This window comes from Schistocerca nitens, chromosome 4, assembly GCF_023898315.1.
Source record: "Schistocerca nitens isolate TAMUIC-IGC-003100 chromosome 4, iqSchNite1.1, whole genome shotgun sequence".
Classification (NCBI taxonomy): domain Eukaryota; kingdom Metazoa; phylum Arthropoda; class Insecta; order Orthoptera; family Acrididae; genus Schistocerca; species Schistocerca nitens.
Window position 1 is genome coordinate 79,519,720 of NC_064617.1, and position 19,404 is coordinate 79,539,123.

At 35.4% G+C, this 19,404-nt stretch overlaps 1 protein-coding gene across 2 annotated transcripts in view; it reads right to left on the reverse strand.

Moving 5' to 3' along the window:
* Window positions 1–13,209: 13,209 nt before the first annotated feature.
* The window catches only part of LOC126252857 (G protein-coupled receptor kinase 2), a 208,947-nt gene continuing 202,752 nt past the window's right edge, over window positions 13,210–19,404 (reverse strand). For both annotated transcript variants that reach the window (XM_049953810.1, XM_049953811.1), the window contains one exon: window positions 13,210–15,968. In XM_049953810.1, the coding sequence (XP_049809767.1) occupies window positions 15,888–15,968 (81 nt within the window). In that variant the 3' untranslated portion in view covers window positions 13,210–15,887. The remainder of the gene's footprint in view (window positions 15,969–19,404) is intronic.

The following is a 19,404-nucleotide window of genomic DNA, read 5'->3' on the forward strand; positions in this document are numbered from 1 at the left end:
ATCCCCTCTGGCTGTCTGGGGTCCTGCATCACCAGTAGCTGGCCCCGAACTGATCGAAATGGACCTTAAACCTCATCTGTTGCAAGCGGGCAGCAGACGCCACAAGTTTTGGTCCCCTCCATTCCACAGCCAGCCTTGAGGCTCTGAATCACTTCAAGATGCTGTTGCAATTGGAACACCAGAACACACTACACCATTGCTAGATGCAGGAGCGCACCCTCTCTCTCGTTTCTCAGTGGCATTCTGCATAAGTCTCAAGTCGAATACTGGGGTGTGGACAGGAGCTCAGCACCAGACACATCTTTGGCTTCTGTCTCCCCAATGTTTTCTGCATCCACACATCTCCCCACCATCATTGCAGAAATCGTCATTACGATGACAGTGAGGTGTTTCAGGGGGTGATAAGGGGGGAGAGGGGTTGGCACCCAAACTCATAGCTTATTAATACTGTCAGAGCCAATGCCTTGAAGATTCTTGCTGCCATCATGAGCCACACTTTGAACATCACCACCAATGACCAATGAAAACCCTCCATGTACCCAATCAGTGAAGACTGTTAGGGCGGTGTTATAAATGGCAGGCACCTGTATACCAGTCTTCTAGCTCAAGATTGCTTCTAGTCAAGATTGTCGCTAGTTGGTGCCAAACATCAAACCAAGTTGTTGATAGTTAGCTCTTCCAGCAACCATTCAGTGTACTCAGATGCATGCCCGTTATGGACCTCCACTTATAGCTAGTCACAAGTTGTCAACAGGGTAGCAGTTCTTTCACACAAGTTGAGTAGCAAGACCAGAAGACATGATTCGCTGATCACTAACACGATAACAGGGTGACCCAACCAACCTCTACACACACCAAAACTTTCTGTCTAGCAGCTTGGGTAGAAGGCCAGATAAAACACAAAATTGTAGAATATGTGGCACATTCATCTCATTACACTTAAAATTGAAGAGGGTGTGCTAATAAACTGGCTTATACCCTCTATTTATTATTCTAACTGGCCAGGTGATGGTGTTCACTGATCTTATAGTCTCTTTCACTGATCGCAGTTTGTTATCTGTCACTTCATTCCCAGCCCAGGCTCATCACAGACCTTCTCAGCAATGACAAGACAGCATGCCGAGAAACAGGAATGCGGATTATGTCTGGAAGGGTGCAAGCATTTTTGGCTGTGGTTCTGGCTATCTTTTGGCCATAAATCCTCACAGGTCCTGTTACTAATCAGAATTATACTTCCTTTCTCTGTATCTGCAATTGGAGAAGGGTATCCTGTATGTTCTTGACAGTTTTATGTGCTGAGTACATATGCTGGATGGTCTGCAGTCCATTGAGTGAATTAAAGCAAATCAGGATTTTCAAAGCACGATCATGTTCCATCTGGTACAGTTTTAAGAATCGCATAGATTTCTGCATCAAATATAGTAAACTCATGGGGCAGGGGGATTCTGAAGACACAGGCAGGACAAATGACAGAACAACCAGTAATGATCCCCCCCCCCCCCCCCCCCCTCCATTTGGTCTCATTAGTGTATACAATGTTAAAATCATGGCACTCACTTAAAATGGTAAAAATGTCCTTAAAAATATAGTTTGGAGTAAACAGTTTTTTGCACTCCTGTCAAGATTAACATTATACTAGGCTTCATTAACAGCCGCAATGGTGCTTTGTTTCTCAGAGATACACAAGATTCATTAAATGCAGCTTTGCCTCTATACCGAACATTATTATTCCCTGTATGCAATTTCTAGAGTCATCCCAGGGAACACAGATGTTACTAGTAACAGAGGAAAGTCAGTGAGATTGGAAACGAATACAGCTCGAATGCTTGTTTAGCCACAAGAAACGTTTGCCAAGCAGATAGAGGCAGCTCACCTGCCTCTGTGCATAAGCTCAGTATAGGGCTTGTCCTGTAGGCTCCCATGGACAATCTGTACAGACTCCAGCATCTTCAAGTATGTTAGTCCTGGTGAGTCCTTCCATGTTTTTTCAAGTCACTGACTCGCTGGAGATGTAGGTCAGAAAAATTGGTTGACTGGGATCTGATAGCCCGACCTCCACTTATACTGATACTTATCTAATACATTTAATCAATAGATCTAATATTGCCAATATCAATGTTTGTAGGTGAAGAAATAAATATTTAATGTCATCAAACATAGTTAATTAACAGGCTGATACAATATAATGTAACAAAATGAAATAGCCAGGCCACCAGAGAATGTATATTAGGAGCATAATGTCAAATGTGAAGCTTATCGGCAGTCACTGTGTGTCTATTTCAACAGTAGAAGTTCAATACTATATGCACACAACTGACTGTCTAAATTACTGGAACACAATGAACTTACTTCAACATTTACTTTCCATTACTAGCAGGTTTCAGCCTGTGGCCATTTTCAAATGCAGGCTGTAATATCCAACATCAAAAAACTTATTAAAGTTGAAAAATGTTAATTCTTACAATATATGTTATAAAAGCAGTTGTAGCTACTTACATTGTACCTTACTGATGGCATGTATGCCACCATATTTAAGGCAAAGAGCATCTATTGCTATTTTGAAGTTGGATATTACAGCTGCATTTGAAAATGGCCAAACTGGTTTTGACTTCTGTAAATACACTAAGACTGCAAATCTGAATATGAGGAAACTAACAGAAAGGTATATGAGAAATAATGGCAGAAACAATTGTTAACCAAAAGCCACTTCCTTTAAAAGCACGGCATCTGTTTTTGTGATCTTATCTTCGCTGCATATGTCTTTGGTATAAATGTTGTATAAACAAAATCTGGCATTCCTGAGTCTACTGTTGAAAGTAAGAAGATGTCTAACAGTTTTTATATTAACAACAAGAAGTAAATTTAATTATCTATACATCTCTTAATGTGAGAAACAGCAAACTACATCCTTGTGTAATGTGTGTGTGTGTTGGGGGGGGGGGGCATTTAAATCATCATGTATGACTTGGCATAGAACCTGGTTTAAACATATGACTAATTGAATACCTGATTATAGGGGCAGAAAAAATATTTGCGAAGAGTACCTTCTATCAGTGTAACACTCTCATTCACAGACTATACAGGAACAATTACTCAAATCATTAACTCATATCCCTGCTCCTGAAGACATTAAAGCTGCATTTGAAAATAGCCAAAATGGTTTTGACCTTCAGAAAAGACATTGAAGCTGTGTAAGTGTATCCTAATCTACTACATTCCTAATTTCTTTCTTTCTTAGCTTCTCAAATCCGAAGAAACAGAACTAATTTGATATTCAAAGAATATTAATCATTTCTTTATATTTCCTCAAGTACAGAGTAATTGCAAACAGTATTGTGGTGTGAGTGTGAAATAGACTTCAAGGCAACTACTGCAGTTCAATGCAGACAACTACTTTTACCTTTACAAATAAATGGATGTGTATAAATATAGGCCACTGGCAGGGAGTCAATAATAAGCTATTGGGGAGCAAGCTGAAGTGTACCACACTCTTAATCAGGCGAGAGGGGAGTTCTGAATTATCACTACTTGTCATTTCTATGTGCATATGGGCTGTATGTGTAGAATTATGCATTGATTAATCATTTTCACTACAAATGTAGAACAGATGACTATTTATTGAATATAAGTACAGAAAAATCAGTCGCTTCTTAGAATTATTTTTTATTCCATTAACTAGTTTTCAATCCTTTTCAGGCTCTTCTTCAGACGGAGCACATGGAAGTTACAAGATTATTTTCACAACATGATGCAATGAACATGTAACTTCCATGTGCTCCAGCTGAAGACGAGCTGGAAAAGGACTGAAATCTAGTTAGGGGAATAAATGAACATTTTACAAAAAAAGGGGGAGGGGGGGGGAGAAAGAAAGATTGGTTCCAGTTTTCTGTGTTTACACTATGCACAGATAAATACCATGGATTCTAAAATGGCTTATTGTGAGTGAAGATTTCTGAAAGTAGCTTCTTAAATTGTCCTCCTATCAAGCCAGAGTCAGTACCTTCCCTGGCTCACAATTCCTCAATTAACTGTCCAAATATCATAGCCACCATGCCTTAAAATGTTGATACATAAACCATGATGTTCTCTCTCTCTCTCTGTCTGTGTGTGTGTGTGTGTGTGTGTGTGTGTGTGTGTGTGTGAGAGAGAGAGAGAGAGAGAGAGAGAGAGAGAGAGAGAGAGAGAGAGAGAGAATGAGCATTCAGCCTAAATTGAATTACTATAAATTCTTTCTTTTACATACGTGTTAATTTCTAAGCGACGCAGTAATTTAATTACAGTACAGATTCTAATTTAAGTTCTGGTATGCTAAAAGAGCGTAATACTTGTACAATGAGCTCAATCTTTTTATCATTATATACTGTGCCTGGAAGAAGTTGACAGCTTGTAAACACAGATCCTGTAACAAGTTTCCACCTAGTTTTAACACAATATTTCATTTTCTTAAGTAAGGAAAACAACTAAAAAAATGATCTAACATATGTCCTGAATGCATGAACGTTTATTACCAGTGTTATGGATTAGTTCCCATTAATATAGGATACAATATGTGAGAGTTGCAGCAATGTGGAACACTGAATCTAGTTACTAAAAATAGGTCAATACAGTACTACTGTATTTTTACAGTTGAAGGAACTAAGCTTAATTACAGTTTCCTATGTTGCTGCAGCTTACAGAAAGAAGGATATCGCAATAGTCTTTTCTAACAACTTAATCACAAAACAGAACTCCATGCTAAAAATATAGGATATCTGATAAAAGTACACATCACGCTCAAGCATACAGGTACTTCTAATATACAAGGGAGGGAAATTTACAAACTATCTCAATAAAATTAGAAAACAGATGCAATATTTTTATACCAGATAAGCAGCAATAATACAGCTAATTAAATATTACTATAGATACAAAAATTTTAACAATCCTCACATCTCTTTCTCCTTATACTAGAGTGGAATGTACACTAAACGTTTTCCACAAATTTGTGAATAACATGTGCTGAATGAGAAGGCACTTAAATATGCAAAAAAGTCCATAATGTTACATAATAAAATAATAATAATCACTTTGTATTACGTAGTAAAAGTCATGGAAATCAGAAAAGAATAAACAAATATTAAAATACACTATTTTCCACAAGAATGGAGCACACACACAAAACACACAGAGTAGACACACACACACACACACACACACACACACACACACACACACACACACACACAAAATTTCTATTAGCTCTGCATTTTGTTACAGGTATGGAAAACTCATTGAACCCTAGCAGAGAAATCCTGTTTAATGATTCTAATTTATTGCAAAAAATGGGTATTTAATCAAGCACTGCATTAGCACAGGGACCAATAAACTGCATTTTGCCATTAAAGAAATATTATTAGTGCCACATGCCATAAGATGATATGAGGTTTCAACCATGTGTTCAATAAAAGAGTCAATATAAATTTTGATATATATTTAAATGAGTTCTGTTTAGTTTCTGCAGTTATGCAGTACTTCCAAACCACTTCTCATTGCCATTGTCAGAACTGCTAAATGAATGGATCTGCTGTTATCAGGTGAGTTGCACTGTCTTATATACCCAGTTACAACAAGCTTCTGGTATTGTCTTCCCTGACACACAATAGCAAAATGCACCTGGCAGTCAATGCAATTTCTACAACTCTATCAAAATACAAGTGTACACATGCCTTGAAGAATGACACAGGGAAACTACGTACACTTATCACAGTTGTCTTCAAATTGTGGAACTCACTATCTCTGCAAATATGAAATACATTGTTATATTTTTGATGCATGAAACCAACAAAATAATTTCTTCACAGACAGTAGTGACACCACTGTAATTTGCTTCTTGATAACTGATTATACGTTTTCATATTAAATCACCAAATTTCATATTGAGCACCTTTCCTATGTATAAAAGTGCATTGTATGTAACCTGATGCACTTCCCTAATTCAAGTTTATTCACACAAAAATTTTCAAATTCTTGATCACTCCAAGCTGAGTGCAGTCATTTGTGCGTTTAGCTAATAATATATTTAGGAACACATTTACAAGCAGTAGTTAACTTTTGAATGAATATGGCAAAGATGTTGGAGTACTCATTGTCTTCATAAATTTCCTTTCATTATGTAAATTTTAAATACATTTTAGTAGTCTCCTTCAGTACCATGCGTGATACTGAATGCCACAGCTGTAGATGAAATTAAAATGAACATTTTCCTAAACAAACTATAAAGATTAAATATTCATCCCCAGTAGTGTGGTTTATCTACTGACTACACTTTACAGTTTACCTTCTTGAGTGTTTAAGATCAAAACATTACATTTATCAATTTAAGCAAACTCATGATCCATAGAGATGAAAGAAGAAAATGTTTTCAAATGTGCATAATGAAATACAAAATCCTACAATAATGTAAACATTTAAGACAAAAAATGATGTGGATTTTATACAAAACTGAAAAATTTATTTTCAAATGTCTGATGTCCAGTGTTGAGTATTCAGTAAAACCTTAGTTAGTTTGTTTTCTTAATACTTGTTTACATTTTCTCCTTCTGTTTTGCTCTGTATATTTGCACCAAATGAAGCCAAGCTAAGCACACACACACTCATATCAAAAAAATCATGTCATACGTTCTCACAAAACATTACACAATCAGGGCTAGTCAGTACCAAGGAAAAGACTTGCTAGCTGGGGTAGTTGAGCACATGATGAAATCCTATAAAATAATGTACTATAATCCATCATTATATCATAACAAGGCCAAAGGCGAGAATATAAAAGCTATAGGACTTCCGCTTCACCAAAGTGAAAAAGACTACTGCTTTTGTTAAGACAAGGGATGGAACAATGCTCTATTTCAGAGACCCACACGAAGAATATAGCAAACACGAACTGAAGAAGCTGGATAATAAAAGTACTACTGTTTTGATAAACAAATAATAGGACAGGGATCTATTTCAAAGAGTCCTGTATAAAGCACACGGGAGCAAACGAAATAAAGAGCCCAGACAAAATATGAACAAAAGTGCGACACTCATAAAGAGGAAACATGAAACAGAAAACATACCTATTTTATACAAGGAAAAGTATAATAAGTTAAAGTGAGGATATGATTACAGTAAAAATGGCAAGAACAAAGACTTGGAAACAAGTAGTACTTTGTGTACCAAATAAATACTTTTATATTCAAATTTCACATTAATATACACAATATATCAGTGAGTACTGACCAGCAGTATATACAAAATTTATTAGAATTGAGCAATGAAAAATATTTTGTACTAGTAAAAAGATAGTAATCTTAAATAAAAGGTGATAGACATGCTTATAAATGTATCTCTAAAGTACAATAAAATCAAGTTTATACAATGCAACAAATATAATAATTTCATACACAAAACAATATTTTTCCTTTTACCTCATTTCCTTTAACAGTTAACTTCTCCCTCCCCCCCCCCTCCCCCATACAATAATAATAATTTCAACAGGATTTATCTGGTACATCTATTTCTAGTACCATCAAGCCTGTTGCACAACAGATTGTAAGGTCTTGAAGTACTAAACAATATCAAAGCAATGAGCATCTTTTTGGAAATACATATGCCTTCTACCTATCATCGCAAAATGTTCACAATTCATACAAACTAACAGACTTCAAACTGAACTATCCACATATGACAGTAATTCATATTTTATAATAAAATACTGTAAACAGTTTTCTAACAAATTGACATATTGCAGAAGTAACATCAGTGGTGGAGTTGTATCGTTACACTTCTAATATTTCTTTTAAATAACAGAAAGTCACAAAATTTTGGAGAGGATATACACTAAATGTGCCTCTTGCCATTAGTGTGTCATTACACAAAATAGTCTAAAATGTAGATTGAATTATATAATGTGCCACAATTAGTTAAAGTCAAAATCACCTTTCTTCTTCTTCTCACTCAGAAGACAATGGGAAATGTTACGATTCATTTTGAAACAATGATAAGGGTTTAAAATTATAGCGGAGGCTTGTCAGGAATTTGGTTACTACAAGTTCTTTCAGTCCTAGAATTTTTTAGGCTCACTTAAGAAACTATCAAGTACTTTAAATGTGAGAAAAATCAAGTTGTAACTTGATTTAGTTAAAATTATAAACCACCTCTTATACTGGTTGTATGACTGCTACCGAGTTCAAGAACTTAATGCACAAATAGAAAAGTAAAATGTTAATTGCTCATTTACTTAATTTCCTTTGTGCTGTAAATTTGGCCAAATGAATTGTTGATGGTGGCCTGTTCACTGGATGGAGATCTTAAGCTTCCCTTGATGATATTTAAGAGTAGCAGTCTTCTCTCATCATCAACAACAATAATGCAAACATGACACTGTGCAAGTCACATACTCAACACAGTCACCTCTATGAGACAGTCACAGTTTACGATATATAACACAAGACCTGCCCAATCAACTAAAAGTACTTGCACAGAGTGTAAGCCCCCCAAGAAATAAAGTATTACTGCAAACAAGTATAGTTAAACACCTGTACTGTGACAAGTATTTACTAAATAAAAAAATCAGTGTCATACGTTTCTGCGTCCAAATGAGGCTCTAATCAAAATTTTACCAAAAAAGTGTTCAAGCACATAATTTACATGTGTAAATGACATGTATATCTTTGTAAATGTAGTATATACATGAGGATCACGAAATTAAATCTCAATTTTAGTTATAAATACAAATAATTAACTTATAATCTGACTGCACTTTGCGTTTCCTTTAAGAAAACTCTGCAGGTCTTTCAATAGATTTTTTTGTTCCTGTAAATCCAACTGAATGCCAAAATGATTACTTCAAGTGATTCTTGACAGCTCCATCAACTGATTCTTGGCTGATTCCTTCTAGATCCTTGATGAAACTGAGGTCCAGCAGATGTCCAGTATAACAAAAAACAGAAGAAAATAGTTTGTCTGCCTTTAGTTCTGGATTAAAGAGACTTTCAAGTACTTAAGGTATGAGAAAAATGAAGGTGTAACTTACATCACTCACACTCAATAAACAAGGCCCTTCTTCAGTTTATGGATCTTATTATACAAAGCTTATATAACATCATGAGGCATGATGTACTTTGAATGTCAGCTATGTTACTGTCTAAATGTTTTCAATAAAGAAATATACAATCTCAACATGCAAAATGCACAGAATATTACGGAGAAATTAACTTACTGGCATGAGGCACATTTAACATCCTATTTTAAGCCATGTTGATGCAAATATTGCTCCGATCTTAATGTAAAATGTAAGATATTCTATAAATAAGAAAGTTAAACAAGTGGACAACATTTCAGGAGCAGTGGAAAACAAAAGAATTTCTTACAAATACAAAATTAACAATAGAGACTTGAAGGCAGCTAATTTTAGTCTTCTTAACCCATAAATATTATTCAGCTTATGGAATCTAATGATTTTGATGACTGAGTTTGCTCAACTATACACAGCAACAGATTTTTTTTTCCCCAGTGAAACTGAATTAACAAATCTGCACCCTTAAAACGTCCATTACTTGAATTTAAGGAAACTTTGTCTATCATCGGCTGACATTGTTAAACCAACTACATATAAAACAACCAACGAGCAAAATAAATAATCACAATCATTCATAACTATAATATGCATTTTTCTGCTAATGTTGGCTACTCTACAGCACAAAGTGGCTAAAGTTTTAGAAGGCAAAGCACTTTAAGAAGAGCAGAAACAAAGGTTTCCACTGGAAAACTGAGGCTAATTTTATTCATGTTTAAATACTTTTCTTGGGCATCAACTGGCAAAACCAAAGGCATAAATACCACAGATAAGTAACAGAAAATTTACTATAAATCCAACAATGCACCATCAAAAATATGGCTAGACAGATTTTTTATTTTAACAGTGTATGCCAAGGACAGACCATTATATTACAATTCATGGCACACTGGGGTTATATAACTTTTTACCTATGAGCAGATACTTGAAAGATGAATGGAAACAAACAAAATCTTACACTGGTTTAAGGAAGTCAGCATCCATAACAGCTTTATGTCTCAATTTCTGATGGACGTGTATGAGTGTATTAGCAGACACATAATCAAACATGCACTTTCATACAAGGACACAAATGCCTGCGCTTTTACATGCACACATGTACATCAAGGTCCCTGCCCATCCTGAAGTCATAACCCTCAACCTACAGTACATTTACACATATTAATGTGCTACGTCGCACATAAGATGTTCTGAAAACCTAATTTTCCCCACAATAAGATACATACCTGTAAGAAACTAATAAAAAAAACTTAAATGAAATGATCCTGAGTTTTCAAGCTCTTGAAAAGTGTGCTAAACTAACCACTGGAACAATACAATCAATCTTTGGCACATTACTGTATTTGAAATATATGTACTTCAAGATCTTGTGACCAGTACCTTTCCCACCTAAATACAGTGTTACAGCATATTACACTATCACTTAAGTTAACATGAGTAAGCCGCAACAAATATCTACCAGTTCGTTACACCATGTCATACAGTGGATATAAATACTTTCTACTTTCGAAATACAAGGAGTTGAATTAGCCAAATAGTATTCACACAGTGAAATTCTATTTCATTAGTACAAAGAAATGTAGAATCATTTGTACTAACTGGAAGAATAGGGAGCAAAAAGTGATGGCACCCAATGAAGTTAGGATATTTTGCACTGATTCTTCAGTCATTCATATGTATAAATACAACTTTTGCAATAGTTAATCAGTTATTATTAAACTGACATTGCCTACATAGCAGTTTACAATTTTGTTGATTAAATAGAAAGAAAAATGTAATATATAGTAAAATTAGAGAAAGTTCATAACTGTGGTATGGCAACAGGCCACACTGAATTTAAAATTCAATTATCTACATCTCAAAACTTAATCATGCACTAATGTTTTGCATGATGACTAACTACTAGTTTAAGAGTTGATCCTTCTATAAATCTCATGCAAGGAAGGAATGATGTGTACCATTACAAAGGACTCCAAAGTGGACGTCATGGGAGCACGATATAGTTCCAGGATAGCTCCTCAGGAATAATACTGATAATAGAACCATGTAGAAGCTACAAAACTTTATAGTCTTAAGCGTTTGCACATATTCCATTGCATTTATGTACCTGAGAGGCTGACATCTTAATATAATTATGAAATGAGTGATGCACAAAACTGCATACCTTCGTGTTTTGAAAAACCCAACAGATGTGACAAGATCCTTTGGTCAGTATTAACACATTTAACCAGCAAATCACTCATCCATTAGCAATTTGTGAAACATTTCATCCCAGCAAGACTAGATACCATAATGTTAAAACGATTTCATTCGAGGCAATATCTCTTTTCCGCTTATTTCTATGGACAACACACACACACACACACACACACACACACACACACACGAGAGAGAGAGAGAGAGAGAGAGAGAGAGAGAGAGAGATTGAAGCCTCTGATGGGCATATGATACCTCATGTTACTCAAACAGAGTAAGGAACAATGTTTTTTAAAATGTATGTAAAAACCTGAGAAATGCAAATTGGCTATGAAGTTCCCTAGCAAATAGCTGAATATGAAACTATAGTAATTAATTGGCTATTATGCTTGCAATTCCTATTTTCATATGAAACCAATTCCTATTTTCATATGAAACCAATTCCTATTTTCATATGAAACCAATTCCATAACCTTACACAATAATAATGGAAATTTTTAGATGGATCAGTGTGTAAAATAGGGAAAGGCAACCACTCATTTATAGCGCACATATGTGCGATATATGTAACAGAAAGTATTAACACTAGCTTTCAGGCTTTTGCTCTTTTTCTAGAAAAAGTACACACACTGACACATACAACCACACAGACACCCAAATGCACACTCTTGCAGCTACAGGAATGTGTGTCAGAGTGCCTGTGTGGTTGTGTGTGTGAATGTGTGGAGGTTTGCTAGAAAAGAAACAAGAGCTCGAAAGCTAGTTTGAATAATGTTTTCTGTTCTGTGCTACATATCAGTCCATTACACATGAAAAGCAATTACAATGCTGTAAAGATCTTATAACCATTCAAATCACAAACCTACTGCATTTGGAGGGAGAAAAAAGAAAGGAAAAAAGAGAGAACAACATTAATGGGTAAATCTTCTACGCAACAAGCTAAGTGTAGCAATGACAAAAAGAAGCACAGAAGGAGGAATTATGTGGCTGTTATGAATATTAAAAAGAATTCAATTCTTTATAAGACAGTGAAGGAGTTATGGTGCAGTACAGACTAAAAGGTGAAAGAAAGACAATGTGTAGCAGATACTGAATAATACTTACTTACAATCAGAGAATTTCCTACAAAAATTGAAAAGAGATTCTTCTGCCAATCATCATACAGCGAAAAAGGGCATCAGGAACGCAAGCTTTCAATTAAGTTAGCTTGATTTGCTGAAAAAATATTTTGTGACTGACACAAATAACCTGTCACAAAATGTACGATTGCAATGAAAATTTACACATACAACTGAGGAGGAAAGTAAAAGTCAGAATATCCAAATTAAATTTTATCAGCAGTGCTACGGAAGATCTGAATGAACCGAAACATAGTTTCAAACACATTTGGAACAGGCTGGGATAATTTTACATACAGCATAAATTAGAGAATGAAATCAATTTTCAAACACTTAATCTTAAATTACTCAACTGCTATTCTTCAAAACATTTGAGATAAGTGGTTGCAATGTTCTAAGATGTACAAGACATATTGGGGGAAAACCTGGAACCGCTTCTGTAAAGAGTATTTTCAGGGTGTTACAGCAAGTTATCGTCTTTAATGAGAAGACTGCATCAAAATGTAACAATCAATCCAATGAACAAAAGGGGTGGAAAATGTGAATCAAAGTAAATGAATTAATAGTTCTCGATGAGTTTACAAGTTTAAGAGACAAATCTCTCATATAAAGAAACTACGCAAAGTACAATATGGCAGCATACACTCAGAAATAAGAAAACTATATTAGACACATGTCACAAAAGAAAAATTGAAATTACATTACTTAAGTGATAATGGCATTCATGTGCAAATAGCTGAACAAATACAAAATAAGGGAACAATGCATGACTAGGATATGATTAACACATGTGAAACAAAGTGAAACGAAGATTTATGTCTCATATTTGGTGGCCCATAACAGGGATGAAATGTGCAATCCGTACAAATTACAAACATATATTTGTGTAGTATCTACAGCATCAAATTCTCGGTAATAAAATAATTGCAAACCATTATAAGTTTTCACAGATAACAGACAAAATGATATGATGTAAATATAAACACAAGGAAAAAGTTAGACAAGCTAAATAATATGCATGATACTGTTTTCAATAAATACCTATAAACAACATCAGTTAATATTACACATATCTGCCACTAAACTGTGATAACTAGCAACATATATGAGGAACATAAACTACTAAGACTGGCATCAGCAGAAAGCTTTCCTGAGTAACACATAGGAATGAGGATACAGCAATCCCTCTTATTTTGTTTACTGTTTTGGGTAAATGTTGCTTTGCAGAAAAATTTAGCACAACTGATGTAATAACTGTACAGTTCAATCATATTTAGAAATGAAAGGGCTCAGATTCAATCTTTTTAGTGTGTGCAATAATAATCTTACTTATGGCTGGACTACATAATTTATACATGATGCATCATAAAAACAAGAGAGACAAATGAGGAATTACACTACATCAAGTTCTGGTTTTCACTATACTGAGCTTCTGGCCATTATGTCTGCTCATGGCTTCAGCCTTTTACATTTACTAGGTCTCTTCAAGTTCTCGTTGCTTAAAATTACTTGCATGTGCTCAAGTTATTAACTAAAGACACTACTATATAAAAAAAAGCAAGCAAATCAGAAAACAGCAACACACACAAATGACAATACAGCTCCTCTCAAAAACAGGAAGTGTTTTTAAATAATGTCAGCCAAACGTTGAGCCTTAAATTATAGAGTATAGAAATCTTAAGTAATACGCTTTGTAGCCCACAGAGTTCCCCATTACATTAATGTTTTCTAAGTGCCTGTTGACTTAGTTATTTAAGACCATGCGACAACACAGCTTTGTGCTTTTTAACCCGTGTAAACCAAAACTGGAGGAAATTCTGTAAAAAATGGGGAAGACCCTCAAAACAGTAAAGTAAACTGTAATGAAATAATGTAATCCATATTACATTTAAAGAGAATTGAAACATATGAAACATTAAGTTTCTATGGGGCTTGTAAAGTATCCTGTAATACAGCAAATAAATGCTACTGAACAAAATGAATAAGAATAGACAAAACTCAACTAAAAAAGTTTTCAAAGTGAGGAATCAGTATTATTTTAAATTTATAAATACCTACTGTAATGAATGACATTGGCACTATATAAAGTTTTGTTGTGCATTTCACCTAATTCAATTGACATTTAACCAAATATTGATTATATGCAATATGTACTGTATAGATGGCTACATTACAAAATAAGCCTACACGGCTCACATTTCATACGAGCAGTCTTTCTCTATGAAATGAAACAATCAAACAATTTCATTCGAGACACAGACTCTAAGGAACACATTTACATCAGTACAGATTCTCTCTGTCTTATTTGTACACACTACACAAACTTTAATTTTCAAACATACACACTAATTCAGTCACTCCCTCGCAATATGCTTTAATATCATTTCTATGCATCACTATACAATGACCTCCAAAGTATTAACATTTTACTTGGATTCTGATAATACAACAAAAAGTATAAATGCTCTTTTAAAAGGTAGATAAAAAATGGATGTCTCTCTGGTGTTTCTCATCCAATGAGGAAAATGAATCCTAATGTTTTTGACTGTAATCCACTAGTCTTAAGGCTATCATTCAAAGTTGTCCATTTGCACTTATGATTTTTCTTCCCTTAGCAGCATTTAATTCAACACTTACAGCAAAACTGTGTCTCATTGAAATCTGTTAACAAAATATACAATATTACTGCAACAAATTCAAAAAAAGTTTTGTTTCATGTTGTCCAAAGGATCATTCAAAGTTGTCCATTTGCACTTATGATTTTTCTTCCCTTAGCAGCATTTAATTCAACACTTACAGCAAAACTGTGTCTCATTGAAATCTGTTAACAAAATATACAATATTACTGCAACAAATTCAAAAAGTTTTGTTTCATGTTGTCCAAAGGGTGAATAGTTCATTCTAACAGCAAAATAATGTTTCACAACTCTGCATTTAGCAGAGCACATTTTGTCTAAACCTGAAATCTAAAAAGTAACTCAAAGTGATGAAACAGACCTCAGTGAGTCACAGCAGTAATATAACAGGGTGCAGAGAAATGTAAATGTCACCAAAGTTGGCACAAGTTGTTTTAAAGCATTGTAAGAAATACCTCTGCATTATTGAATCTCATTTTACATATTCATAAAAAGTATGGCTAATTTTACATTTACAATCTAACTCTCAAACATGAATGTTATGGCACACAGAAACAACATTATAATCAAAACTCGTCTATAAAATCTTGGTGAAATGTCACACCATAAGAACAGTAACAGAGTCAAATCTCAAGCCCTAACATCACTGCTCATGAGCAATCAATAATAGAGTAATGCTGGTGTTCTTAACATGTATAAAAGCTACATGAACTGTAAACCGGCCAAGAGATAACACATCTCATATGCCACTATTAACAGGTACTGCAGACATATTCTTCAGTCTGAACATAGGTAAGAAATCTACAGCTGCCCTGCTGATGCACAACTATTGCTCAACAGTCATCAGCTTCTGACTTCTTCTGTTGGCACAGCAGCTGTCTGATCTACCACAGTCACTGGCCGCGTGCGAGCAGACTGCTTCTTCTGAGAACAAAAAATTGCAAAACAAATCGATTAACAAATTTGAAGTGAAAGTGTGTAAATCGCACGATTTTGAGTTAGTTATGTTTATTTCAGTATAAAATGATACAAAATCATCATCTTCTTGAATATTTAGCTCTAGTTTTTTTACGTAATCTACATTTTTGTATAAATAACTCACTAACTAAATATGTATTTATGTTCCAAGATTCAGCATAACAAATTTTAAGTGAATAATTACTTGAATTATGTTGTGTGTTATGCATTGATAAATTTTAGTGCCATTATGGAAGTACAAAAGTAAAATATTAAAAAAAATGAAGATAATATTACATGAATGAAAATACTTTGTAAATCTACTTTTCACCAGAACTATGTAAAGCACAAAAGAAAATGCATAAATTAACTGGTCACAAATGTATATAAAGGATTACAAATGTTAAATGTCCATATGTACAGTACATACAATTACATATTTTGTTCAGAGATAAATTCAAAAGATGACCATTTTCGCTTGGCTTGACATTTATACACATACTCTGGAACGTCCCTTATGACAGTCCAGCAGTAATCTCCTAAAATGGTAGGGCTTCACTTTCTGGCATACCTCTTCTCAAATGTGGCAATATCTTGACGAAATCGCTACCCATGTTCATCATTTACTCCACCACAATCTTTGGGGAAGAAGTCAAGATGACTATGTACGAAATGCATTTTTAGTGACATGTTACAACCAAGTTTTTCATAAGATGTCAACATGTTATCTACAATCTCCTTGTAATTTATTGCTCATTTGTTCCCTAAGAACTGTAAATAGACTGTCTTAAAACATTTCCATGCATGCTTCTCATCACCTTGCACGATTCCATCAAAAGTATGGCCTCCAAAAAGCTCTCAAATCTGTGGGTCTACAAAAATGCCCTCCTTTACTTTTGCATCACTTAAGTATGGGAATTTTTGCCTGAAGTCCTTAAACACGGCACCATATTTGTTCATTCCCTTAAAGTTTTTCATGAGACCCAACTTGATGTGCAAGGGCGGGAGCAGAATCTTTTCAGGGTCTACTAGAGGTTCACTCTGAATGTTCTTTATACCTGGTGGAAGAGATTTTCTGTGGTGGGCCATTCATGTTTACTGTAATGAGATGTGTGAGCTCAGCTATCCCATTCAAAGAGAAAGCAGCAATATTTAGTATATCTTAATTGCATACCTAATAGCAGTGCAACCACATTCATTAATAAAGTCACTGAAGTTGAAGAGGAGTGGGACAAAAGGATCACTAAAACTGGTATATCCAAAATATTGCACACAAGTAAAACCAGGGACAGTAATATAATCCACTGTTACTAATTATTATGTCTCTGACAAACCATTATAATATTTGATTTTGAACTTAACATAAAAATCTGTATATAATTATCTCACCATAATACAACAGTGTAAAATGAAAACCAGAGCTAATTTTGAATTACCTTTGTGATATTCATGGTCAGCACATTAAAACTGGTAGGAATTGGCTATTTTCATTTGATTTACATTTTCATTGTTGCACAGTGTTATGAGATTACTTGACTTTATCTCTTATTTAATGAAACTCAAAAAAGAACAAAGGCAAAAATTAGGAAAGGGAACCACTCAATTACATCTGACTGATGTAGCAAAGACACATATTGCAGTACAAAAATCTAATAGGTTTTTCAGCTACTAGTTAGGTTAGTGTTGTTTAACGTCCCGTCGACAACGAGGTCATTTGAGACGGAGCACAAGCTCGGGTTAGGGAAGCATGGGGAAGGAAATCGGCCGTGCCCTTTCAAAGGAACCATCCCGGCATTTGCCTGAAACGTTTTAGGGAAATCACGGAAAACCTAAATCAGGATGGCTGGAGACGGGATTGAACCGTCGTCCTCCCGAATGCGAGTCCAGTGTGCTAACCACTGCGCCACCTCGCTCGGTCAGCTACTAGTCTTTATCTAATGTAAGTACATATTCCTTCTCCCCCCCCCCCCTTACAACCACAGTCAGCCTTATGCACCCACCTGCAGATGTGATGACATTCTAAATGTGGGTGAGTGCATTCGGGTGAGTTTGGCAATGTTGTTAGTGTGTGTTCTGCTAAACCATAATAATGAGCACAATCAGAAATGTAATACTCATAAACTTCTAATGGTCTTACAGTCTTAGCTAGGTAAGCTGCAAACTACAAAACTGAGCCAGATGGATAGAGCGTCTGCCATGTAAGCAGGAGATCCCGGGTTCGAGTCCCGGTCGGGGCACACATTTTCAGCTGTCCACATCAAGGTATATCAACAACACCTGTCGGCAGCTGAGGTTGTCAGTTAGTCATCATTTATTCCAGGGAAAAGCTGCACGGTCATCAAAAGTAACTGTTCTTTCGAGAACAAGTTACTGTCTTCGTATATATAGTTAAAGGCTACCCAGCCATTGACCTTCGTCTGTGCGAATGCGCACAGGTTGCCCAAACTCTTACGGGAATCGCCAAAGCATGCGCGAGTAATGAGTGAGTGGGCAAATGTCTATAAGGTACAATACGTATGTAGAATTGTGGACAGTTGGGAGTGTGAGTCTCATGGGAGGCGTGCAAGGGATAAGTCCCTGCAGTCGCGCTATTCATCTGTGTCCTCAGTGGCTCAGATGGATAGAGCGTCTGCCATGTAAGCAGGAGATCCCGGTCGGGGCACACATTTTCAGCTGTCCACATCGAGGTATATCAACAACACCTGTCGGAAGCTGAGGTTGTCAGTTAGTCATCATTTAAAATTTATTATTGTTAATAAAAGGCTTGTTTCAACTATTGTGCCATTTTCAAGTGATATACTATGATGCATATTAAAGGCATTTCAGTACAACCCACAAATTAATTTTGGTTAGGCACACATCAAGCACTTGAGCACATGCACAGTGGTAAGTGGCATCAAGACATAATGTGAAAAAACAAAGTGACCTGTTTTGCTATCAACTGGTCCAAGTTATATACTGTTAACAGTAGCACAAATGCTGACATTATCTCTTGCTGCTCACTACTGTAAGTGTGCTCCTGTGCTCAATGCAATCCTAGCCAAAATTAATATGAGGGGTGGAGGTTATTGAAATGCCTCTGACATGCATATACTACATAATTTGAGAATGGTGCAACAGACGTAAGATGCCTGTTCTAAACATACATATTTTTAGTTTCTGATGACAATCCTGGTGGAAAACTTGTTTTAAGCTTTAACACAGCCTGTGAAAGCGGTGATGTAACATACCAGCTCCACAGTAATTCCTGCACAGCATTTTATGTTGGCATTACCATCAACTATTTGTGCACCTGAATGAATGGCCACTGCCAAACTGAATGTACTTAATTCCAATGCCTGCTTCATAAACTATGTCACCTAGATCCCCTCCCAAGCAAAATACCAACTTCACTGACTTATGG